Here is an 11,126-nt window from a genome sequence, read left to right on the forward strand (position 1 = left end):
ACATACAACTGCCAGGACACCGTTCACCCGCTGCTGCAGTCTGGACGTGTGTGCATGTGTGTAGCAGTGGTGCCCAGTATGACCTCACTGTTTCCTCTTCTTCTGTTTGGGTTCTTGTGTCTCGGTGGTGTCCTGTGACTCTGTGGTCTGAGAGCAATGGAAGAACAAAGACAAACAAACAAAGAGAGGGTTTTGAAGGGAAAAATTATCTACTTTTAGCTCAGAGCATTCAAAGCATCAAGCTACATGCACATTTCAACAGTGGGAACAGTGTGGATATGGAGTCAGTTTTATGGACTCGTATAATAAAGTAAAAGTGGAGAGAAGAGGCTGTTGTGTATGTTGAACAGTATTGAAGCTCCTGTGAAGCTGAGCTAGCGCTTACCTCCTGACTGTCATCCTGTTCCTGCAGGGCTGCATCCAGAGTAGCGGCATTGATGCGGAAATCTCTCGAAGTGCTCAGCTTCATGTACTGCATCAAGTTTACCTGGAAAAACATGCAGATAGATTTTACAGTGTTCAGAGGCCTGCAGAGTTTTCAAAAAATGTATATATTTTTTCAATATTTACACAAACCTTTGATTTCTTTGACAGTGTGATGAGATACTTCTCATACTGCTCAATGCTGAAGATCAGGTTGGGGATAGCTTTAGTCTCACGCAAAAGTTTTGCCTTCCAAGAGGAAAAACATAACAGACTTGTTTATATTTCTTTGTATGCATATATTTCATTATTCTAAAAACAAAATTTGTATTGTTCAGTCCTCATTCATTAAATTTACAAGAGGCCTTACAGAAGCACCGGTGTTCACGTCATTCCTTCTCTTTTTCTTTTTGTCATCTGCGCCTCCACCACTGATGTCTCCACTCTAAGAGGAATAAAAAGCATCTTGGGTCATTTCTGTAACAACAAAACATTAATGCGATGGAGCTGGACAACTGAACCATGCTAATACCTGAGCATATGTGATAAAAGAATAGCACTGTGGTGTTAGGTGGGAGCCAGATAGTTTGACCTGCAAATATGAAACAGTTAGTATGACGTTAGATCTGTACAGGAAAATTTGAGCCAGGTGACAGTAGCTCGGACTCACCAGCTTCTCAAAGCGAGCTGGCAGCGACCCGTGCTGGCTGACACACACCTGGATGTACTAAAGTAAAATGAAGAAAATGTAATGTTACGCTCTGCAAGCTGCCCTGACATTTTCACTCAGAACATCAAGTTGACAAATACGCACATATTTGACCAGCGTGGTGAGGATGGTATACGTGCGGGTCAGTTCTCTTAACAGTGTAATGGTGCAGGTGCCCAGCAGCAGGGCCGTCTGGACCAGCTCACTTAGCGCTGTTAAGAGAGTCCCAAGCTGCAGCGTCACTGCTTTCTCAACTGGGTCCTGCCGACCTGCAGTCTGTGTGGCTTCACCTACACATTTATGAAACACAGCACCACTTGCTGACAAACGCATCTCTTCCTCCTCAGCATTAATCAAAGTGAGCATCAGTGTGAAAGGCTTCTTACCACAGCCCAATTTGTCAGAAGCTGTCTGACTTTTCTTCCTGGCAATAAGCCAGTCCACTTCATCAAGCACTCTGTCAACTTGAGACAGGACCAGCAGCTGGGACAAGACATTAACATGAAGAGGAAGGTGAGCAGGATAAGCAAAGGCATAACTCTCACAGCCAGTCAGTCAGAAAACCAACACTTACTGCTGCTGTTGAAGCAGTTTTCATGTTGACAATGGCAAAATTAGACTGCTTTTCCACCTCCACATCCTGCGACAGGAAAACAAATAAAAGAAATCAGTTCACAAATGCACTTTAATGTTGGTGTATGAAGGTTACAGTCATCAGTGTACTGTGGGAACAAAACTTGGATTTAAAATAGTCTTGTTTAACTTGTTTGATCATTAAATTCTTTCATATGAACTTGAGTGACATTTCATTCTTAATCCATAATGTTTCAAATGATGTTGGCCCAGCTTTGCAGCTATAACAGCTTCACCTCATCTGAGAAGGCTTTCAGAAGGTTTGGGAGTATGTTTATAGGAATTTTGAGCATTCTTCCAGAAGTGGATTTGTGAGGTCAGACACTGATGTTGGACAAGAAGGCCTGCTCGCCATGTCTGCTCCAATTTATTCAAAAGATGTCATCTTGGGTTTAGGTCAGGACTCTGAAGGCCAGTCAGATTCTCACCAAACTGGCTCATCCATGCCTTTATGGACAGGTTTAGAGTCATGCTGGAACAGAAAGGGGCCAGCCCCAAACTGTTCCCGAAAAGTTCGGAGGATGAAACTGTCTAAAATGTCTTGGCATGCACCATACCACCGCCAAACCCAGACTCGTCTGATGGATTGCCAGACGGAGAAGCCTGATTTGTCACTCCAGTGAACACGTCACCACTGCTCTAGACTCCAGTGGTGACGTGCTTTACACCACTACATATGATGCTTTGCATTGCACTTGGTGATGTAAGGCTTGGATGCAGCTGTTTGGTCACTGAAACCCATTCTACGAAGCTCTCTACAAATCTTCCAGAGCTTATCTGAAGTTTGGAGGTCCGTAGTGATCAATGTTGAGAAAGTTGTGACCTCTGCGCACTATGTGCCTCTATCCGCTGACGCTGCTCTATGATTTTACGTGGCCAACTACTTCCCAATCCCTGTCATTTTGATAAAACACCAGTAACAGTTCACAATTGAATATATGCTGGCAAGGAAATTTCACAGCTGGACTTCTTGCACGGGTGGCTCCTGAGAGCAACCCTTTCTCTCACAAATGTTTGTAGAAGCAGTCTGCATGTCTAGGTGCTGGATTTCATACACCTGTGGGCATGGAAGTGATTGGAACACCTGAATTCAATAATCTGGATGAGTGAATGAATACTTTTGGCAATATAGTCTGTCTATCAACTCTAGCTATGTGTGCAGTTTTATTAATAATTAAACGAGTTGCAGTAATAACAGTATCGGTATAGTTTAATGCCAAATTGTGCTCTGAACACTGCAAAGAAAAATTGTTCGTACCTGATCAATATCTCCCAGTTCGCTGTGGATGTCTTGGCAGAGCTCCAGCAGTAGGCCTACAGGACTCTTATAAAGAACATGAAGGTTGAAGAGCAGAGAGAGCAGCCCCTTACAGAAGGCAGAATCCTCTAAAGGGAGAGAAAACCCCCACACACATACACACACATCAGGAAATGGCACCTAATATGCACCTAATATAGACACAGAGGTTAAGTAAACTACAACTTACCAAAACTGGTCTCTTTGCAGATTTTCACAGTCCACGTGATCATCTGAACAAACTGTTAATTAGATATTAGTGAATTAGAACAGGAGTATGTTAATTTGTTCGGTGGAGTGCATTTAAAAATAAATTTACCTGCTGGGAGGAGGGCTTTAGCTGGCGCGAGAGTACGCTTAGGATGCTGATCAGAAGCTGAGCCTCTTTGCTGTTGAAGTCTTCCTCACCGCCACTTAACTGTGTGAACAGCGCCCTCTGTTGACGGGCAAAGAAAACTGGATTTTAGCAAACGTGTCATACTTAATAAACACAGTTTTCTTGTATTATTTAGTGTTAAATCAGAAGCACCTGAAACTGTCGGATGTAAAAGTAGTTCATCTCTACAACATCGCCTTCGTCATCTTGCTCTGTGCCATTTTCTGCATCATTTCAAAGAAACACATAATGATTAATTCCTGCATATTTTTTGTTGCTACAAAATGCACTGCTTTTTCACTGCTTGTCCAACCCATGGTGGAGAGCAGCTGAGCCATCTTGTCGGGGTAGCGTTGTTGGCAGGTTGTGAAGATCCTGAGCAAACCCTCCAGACACAGCTGAGACAAACTGGAGCGCTTCTCCTTCTTTCCCCCCTCCTCAACCACGCTGGGGATGTTCGTGTAACGCCACATCAGGACACTATAAAGAGACATAGACAGAGATCGTTTATTCTCATTTTTGGTCCTATAAGTATTATAATAAACAAATCACGTGCTGTCATTTAGCCCAAGAGATTTCTACCTGGTCATGTCACAAAGGAAGCGGAAAGTCTTGTCTGCGTTCTGTCCATCTGGGCCGTCTGTGTGTCCCGTTTCATCCAGCTGCTGGATCTTCTGCACAACCGCGCTCAGTATATAACGCACAAACTCTCCATTTGAACGAAGTACCGAGAGAGCCTCCTCTCTGCTCTGAGTGTTATCCCTGCAAAAGAAGATTTGTTCTGATTTACCATTTCTAATTCTTATCCATGGAATTTGACTTTCCAAGTTTGCATAGTATTTCTAATTAGCATTTTAATGAATACATTTAAACGATCAGAGTCCCTACAATCAGCTGCAAACTATAAATAACTGATTTTATTAAATTCCACAGATCTACTAGTAGTCCATGTAAGCAACGCTAAAGAAACCATTTACCTGAAGAGCACAGTGATCAATGTTGATATGATGCCCATTGAGAATAAACTGCGGGGGGTCTTGTGTGAGGGCCCCCGACCCTTTCCAGACTTCTCCTTCAGGATCTCAGACAGCTTGTGGTAACGGCTGAACAGCTCGATGATCTCCTCAAAGCACCTTTTACTGCAAGAAACGGGGGAAGATACAACGGTAAATTATAAAAAGAAATCCCCGCTGCATAATATGGCATATGTTTTGTATGATGCATAATTAAATTAGGATGATTAACTTTATTAAACGTTTATTTTGGTAAAGATTCAAGTATTTTTGTGTTACTTCTATGAAATCAGCTATAGGGGGAGTGCTGGCTCTATGTATCAGTCAGTAAACGTAGTGACCTGAACAGTTGCTGTGGGTTTATAAATTCAACTGTGTAACACAACAACACTTTCTCAAAATGCACAGTTCAAAAACAGGTGCTTGTTACCTGTAGTTGGCTTTGATAAAGTTGTACTCCATGAGGACCTCATACACTCCCATCACCAGCACAGCATAAATATTATTCTTCACTCCAACACTGGATCCCATTGAAAACTCAGCCGACTTGTCCTGATCAGTATACACGCATTATAAGACTTAGCAATATTGGAACAGACCAAGGTTCAGAGCCAACGTAAAAGCAGAATAATCTGAAATCTGCTAAGGACAAAGAAGCTGCTTGCTCTTGATCTCAAGACATACCAGTTCAAAGTCTTCTAGTTCGCACTTGATCATGCGTCTTGTCATACTCTCTAGAATAGCATGTAGGTCCGACCGGTATCCTTCCTCCTCTTCCTCATCACTGTCATCGGCATTGGGGTTGGCTGACTGGCGTGTGTTTTGCAGCCACATCAAACAATGTACAGTACAGCTCAGCAGATGGGCCTGAAACATAACACTATTTATAGCTCGCATATCAGTCGAAATAAAACAACTTGCAAATATGGTACAGTGCACACAAGAGTACCAGAGGCTCCTGGAGGTAGACTTGGTCTCCGTGAGCAGTGATGCATGGTTCCAGTTTCACTGGGGGCAGGAGGTCTTGTTCAGGCTCGTAGTACCGCTTCAGCTAAGGACAAGCAAGCTTCTGATAAATCATCAAGTCCATTATAACTAAGACAGCATGCAGTTAACTCACACATATACATACCTGTGACAAAAGGGTCTGCATGATGGAGCTTGCAAGTTGCGAGTTACGACGAAGAACATCAAAAAAACCCTTAAAAACCACAAGAATTTTCTTTTTCAGTATGAAAGTAACATTTTCACAGCTAAACCGTATCTATACACATAAATAACGAAAGAGTCGAGGTTAACTCAGATTCGTTTTTCCCTTTAGGGATCACCACAGCAGATCATCTGCCTCCATCTTACCCCATCTCTAGCATCCACCTCTTTCACACCGTCCCCCTTCACTACATCTATGAACCTTCTCTGTAGTATTTCTCTTTTCTTATGCCTGCCAGCTTCATATTCAACACTCTTTGTAAAATGTATCCACTAACTATCCCAGGTTCACGTCTCTAACCCTTTCTTCACACTGATAAACATAATAAGACATGACATTAAAAAAAATGCTTCTGACCTCATAGAGCATGAGGCGCACATCAGCCTGCTGGCTGAGGCAGCGACGCAGACTGCTGAGGATCTCCAAGCAGAATGCTTCATTGGCAGCTGAGTTGTAGCGCGAGTGAACATCCACTTGGATCTATGAATTGTGACAGAAAGACAAACCAAAAAATTAGACGCTTCCACACCTGCAGAGTGTTTCTAGCACACTTTCTAGAAGCAAGTATGTAAAGTATACAGAGTTTTACTGCAACTGTACCTGGCTGGAGGAGATTGCCTGGCTACACTGACTCGAGGCCAAGCTGCCCAACACTTTGAAGTTCTTCAGCAGCAACAAGAAGCCTGTCACTGCAGACTTCCGACCATCCAGTTGGCTAGTAGAGTCAAGTAAGAGGGTTGGTTAGTATAAGCCACCCTTCTTTAATTGCATTTAAAGCTGTGTTAAGAATAAAGTAGCACAAACCTGGAAAACATGGCCTTGCGAAGAACTAAAATTAAAGCATCTTTCAAGGACATGCTGACCTTGAGCAGGGGCTGAAGATTAAACAGAAACCAACGATTACACAATAGAAACCTCTAGAGCATTCATGTGTATCTGTTGGCCTGTTTAGGTACCTGGACAGCTTTGAGTAGACCTTGAACGGTGGCCAAAGGCAGGTATGACAAGTGGTCAAACGTCTCTGTCACCTTAGAGGATGACTCCAGAAGGATCATTGGGGCAGAGACCACAATATCAGAGAAAAGGTCTGAAGAAGAACAAAAAACCATTAAAACACAAGAATAAAAAAAAACTGTCAAAACATAGTCTATAAAGTCATAAAGTGCTGATGTGCATCTACAACTTAACCCTGCTGTCTAGAGGTTGTGTTACCTAAGAAATGACTGACAGGTGAGGCTGTCTTTGTGACTAGTCGATTTAAGACCTGCTCCAATATCTCTCCCCTGATAGGCTCATGCATCTGTTAAAGACATAAAATACACAATATTTGCATGACATTGAAAATCCTTTATTTATAATACTTCATAGCATAAAATTTTAACAAAAAATGTTACCTTAAAGCCCTGGAGTAGCACCTGTCCTCCTAGCTTACACGCTTGTTGAGTTGGTGTTCGGGCTACAGCTAGAGAGCCTTCCGTGGTCTTGCCAAATGGTCCAGGTTTGGGTCCAAATGCATCCATCAGGAAGAAGCCCAGCTGCACTAGCCCTTGGGTAACATGATCCCATCCGAACACACTATACGGATGGAAACGTAGACCTCATGTGAGAGGTTAAAATACAAATACCGTTTGTGTTGTACCATGTCATTTATTTTTATTGAGGGTGTAGCGGGGTGTGGTCTGCGGTGCCGCTGCAGGGGAGGCGGATAAACTTGAGGGGCATCCGCAATCACACCTCGTCGGCATAAAGAGTCTGTACTGGGTCCTGTCAGTTGTTGTTGTTGGTATGTGTTGGGCTGTGAGCTGCGGAGCTGCAGCTGACTGTGTGCGTGTGTGTGTACAGCAACCGCGAGAAAAGTGGTGAATAAAGTATGCTGAACAGCATGTACATGTCACCGTGTGCTTGCTACAGTGCCTTTATCCGGGGAGCCTGAACAGCCCAGCCCTCCTCCACTCCCATGCCGTCGGGAAATGCTGGTGGGGGTCGCGGCGGTGTCAGCCAGGACCGGATCCAAGATTCTCAATCACCTGCACCCCACGCTCGATCCGGTCCTGGAGTTCTTCCTGCTGGCGGCGTGACACTGCCGCCTGTTCTCGCTGTGTGGCTGTCAGCTCTGGCCCTGGGTCTGCCGTGCCCCCCTCCTGGGTTTTGGCACCACTGTACACTGGCTGCAGCTCCGCAGCTCACAGCCTGACACATACCAACAACAACTGACAGCACCCAGAATAAACTCTTTATGCTGGAGAGGGGTGATTGCAGATGCCGCTCAGGTGCGTCCCCCTCCCCTGCATCGGCAGCACAGACCACGAGCTGCCACAGAGGGGCATTACCTTATTTTGAAAGAAATCATGGAGAAAGAAACACATCAAGTTTTTCTGTTGAAGGTGTCTAATAGAATACATAAATCAACATTTTGCTCTTCTTACCTGTTCTGGACTGTATCCAGTATCATCTGAGCCACACTGCAGTGTCCGGGTAGGAGGTCCTGTAGTAACTTTGACCCCTGTTGTAGCTGCTCGTCCTTGAAGCTCTTGATGATGGCCCCTTTCAAAAGTTCAAATACCTTCCAAAAAAATCATCATCATCAAAAAGGAAATGATTAACACAAATGAATAGGAAAGATAACATGAATTAAGACTCTACTGAGTACGGGAAGTAGTGTGTAGTGTAGATTTCTAACCTGCTCTTCATAACGCTGGATACGTGCCACTGAAAGCAACAGGGCAACACTGAAAGGACACAAGTCTGCATACGATGTCTGCCAAAATGAAAATCAATATCTATGACACAGACTATCCTTACAAATATAACAAACCTCAAACTATTAAAACAACGAACAGATGAGCGATATTATACATAACCTTAAAGCCTTTAAGAAATTCCCTTGCAAGCTCATGGTCTAGTCTTATAGCAAAGACTATGTGGAGGATAGCAGTGCCCTCTACATGCCTTAGCTGGTCCTGTGGAATAGACTGAACCTCTAGATCCAGGCTCCTGAGAAGCGGGTGTACAAGTGAAAAAACAAACAAACAAAAAACAGACAGTCAGTAAATGGAAAGTTTACAGAAAGATGTATTGTGACTATAGTAAATCCCACTTGCAGTATACGAAACACTCACTCTCCATGTTTCTGCTCCTCTTCTTGGCGAGCGTCCTGCTCCTTAAAATACTCTACGATTCCGTCCAGGACTTGTTTCTTACAACCCTAACAGACAAAGAACAAGACCGGCATTTAGATGACTAACACAAACAGAAACATAATGTGTTGTTGAAGACACATTGTCACACACCTTTGCAGACAAAAGCAGCAGCTGGTAAACCAGCGGCGGGATCTCCTGCAGATCTAGTTTGTTGAACATCCTCAATACTTTCTCCACCACAAACTGCAACTCCTCTGATGACAAAGGCACATCTCTAAAATGAGGCAGACACAGTAAAACATTTTAAAAGGAACTAAAAAATTGTAAAATACACCAATATTGAAATAAATTATATTACGATGGAAACAGAAATATGTTAAAGCATGCAATGAACTTAAAATAACAAAGTCCTACCTAAACATGGTTGTCAAGTGGATGACACACTGTGGATCCCATCTGCATGAAAAAGACCATGTATTGTAAATAAAAATATTTTTCAGTCATCTGCAAATCATTTAATCTCTACATCACAAACTGGTAATTGGACTAAAACAGCCCAAAAGACGTTGGCACTGAGGTACTTCATCATGATCCCTTTCATTACATGACCATGTAATTTCTAATAAATTAGGCATGAACTGGCATCTAAATAATAAAATACTACCAAAAACATTTACAATATATATTTGCATATCACTATATATATCAAATGCGACATGTCCTCACCTGCTCGAGCAGAGGCTGTTAATCAGCTGCTTCTTGTACTCCTCACCACTGAGTTCCCCTAAAGTTATAATAAAAAATTGTGTTTTAGACCTTATAGATTGTGACATATGTGATATTACGTTAGACAACAATGTTGATCACAAAGTACCTTTGCCATAAGACAAGGCTTCACATGCTGCAAGTGCAGTAAGAACTGTAGGAAACAGTTCCAGAGATTTCCCACTGCTCATTTTCCCCACTTTGATGGCATCAACAAAAAGAGACCCCAGTGTTGCAAGAGATGGCCCGGATAGTGTATGAGTCTGTGTATTGTATTAAAACAATCATTCTCATTCATATGAAAAAAGAAAGTGTCACAATATATTTCTACTTAGCTAATTCAAGTAGTTATAAATGATAGGATTGCAAGTCAGATCAGGAGAAAAACACACTTATTTGATTTAATCAACCAGTTACACGAAATCAACATATTTTAATTTGTAAATCCATGTTTCACTTTGATTACATTAAACCATATTTGGATATAGCGTACATCAAATCTATAATAACTTCTGTATAACATAAATACCTCCAGCATAAGCAACCCAATGATATCTGCTGCCACCTCAGTCTGAAGATCCCCAGACTCACACAGAGGGATGCAGTGCTGATACAGGAGAAGTCTACGATTTGCCCCAGCAGTGGAGCTGGGTGGAGAACCTAAACAACAAGCACAAACTGTACATTTATTACATACCTTATCATCAAGCAGAAGGTATGCATATATGTTAAATGATTCTGACATGGTGTATGAGTGAATTATATTACCTTAGCTATCTTGCGATGTTTCACACTTACAAGAATGAATGTGTACAAACCTTTAAATATGCCTTTTATTATGGTCCCAACCTTCTTGCCCTTCAGTGCACTATTGGTAATCGTGTTGATGAGCTAAACATTGTGTGATAGATAGTAAGAGTATTTTATAGGTAAAACAGACATGACTTTGGAATTTCCAAATGTGTCGCCCTTAGTTTGTAAAATACCTTACCTGGTCATCGGTCAGGGTTGAAAGGTATTTCTGTAGTTCGGGGATATTTTCTTCATTTGACAGTGAGGCAATTTTATCCATTTCTGCTTTCATTGTCCACCCACAGATTGACACAAGTGGCTAGCAACTGTAGAATAAGCTAGAAATCTATCTCGTAAATCTCAGTAAGTTTATGAACGTTATTATTTTATTTTACGTCTACTTATCGATTATCTAGTTGCATTTAATCCTGGGCATCCTGTTTAAATTAGTTGAAGGTAAATTACTCCGTAATATTATAACTTTATCGCTGTTGTGTTTCTAAAAAGTTTCACACGAACTTCCCGCCAGACGACACTTCCTGTTTTGCTTTGTGGTTGCCATGTTCAACTCAGACTCCCTCAATCACGTTATAATCCAGGTCACATTCCTCTGTACGGCAAAATGCGTATAATGTAAAAAAAAAAATAGTTTTCCAGTAACTTGGAATAATATGCTAGCATAACACAATTTCCATATAGTTTCATATCTGAACGGAAGGAGTAGTTTGATCAAATTTACATTTGGCGGAAAACAGTCATCACTTCAGC

The 11,126-nt window shown here is 42.1% G+C and overlaps 1 protein-coding gene across 2 annotated transcripts; it reads right to left on the reverse strand.

Moving 5' to 3' along the window:
• Positions 1-2: 2 nt before the first annotated feature.
• Positions 3-10,888, reverse strand: fanci (FA complementation group I). Of its 2 annotated transcripts, XM_006789549.3 has the most exons (37): positions 10,558-10,888; positions 10,385-10,457; positions 10,096-10,226; positions 9,676-9,829; positions 9,528-9,585; positions 9,216-9,257; positions 8,952-9,075; positions 8,781-8,866; positions 8,523-8,655; positions 8,342-8,419; positions 8,088-8,224; positions 7,056-7,236; positions 6,874-6,961; positions 6,618-6,748; positions 6,466-6,536; positions 6,262-6,376; positions 6,019-6,141; positions 5,584-5,652; positions 5,401-5,502; positions 5,136-5,318; positions 4,882-5,003; positions 4,416-4,577; positions 4,021-4,200; positions 3,752-3,918; positions 3,592-3,662; positions 3,382-3,498; positions 3,253-3,304; positions 3,024-3,151; positions 1,707-1,772; positions 1,519-1,615; positions 1,238-1,422; positions 1,094-1,150; positions 956-1,015; positions 794-868; positions 577-672; positions 386-487; positions 3-147 (listed from the first exon to the last, which is right to left on the reverse strand). In XM_006789549.3, the coding sequence occupies exons 1-37, from the start codon at positions 10,648-10,650 to the stop codon at positions 85-87; spliced, it is 3,972 nt and encodes a 1,323-aa protein (XP_006789612.2). In that variant the 5' UTR covers positions 10,651-10,888; the 3' UTR covers positions 3-84. The 2 variants fall into 2 exon arrangements, with proteins under 2 accessions (XP_006789612.2, XP_087699093.1); XM_087842967.1 differs by lacking the exon at positions 3-147 and having other exon boundaries at positions 230-487.
• Positions 10,889-11,126: the final 238 nt, after the last annotated feature.

The sequence above is a fragment of the Neolamprologus brichardi genome, chromosome 7 (genome assembly GCF_056152115.1).
Source record: "Neolamprologus brichardi isolate AB-2024 chromosome 7, ASM5615211v1, whole genome shotgun sequence".
In the NCBI taxonomy this organism is placed as follows: Eukaryota; Metazoa; Chordata; class Actinopteri; order Cichliformes; family Cichlidae; genus Neolamprologus; species Neolamprologus brichardi.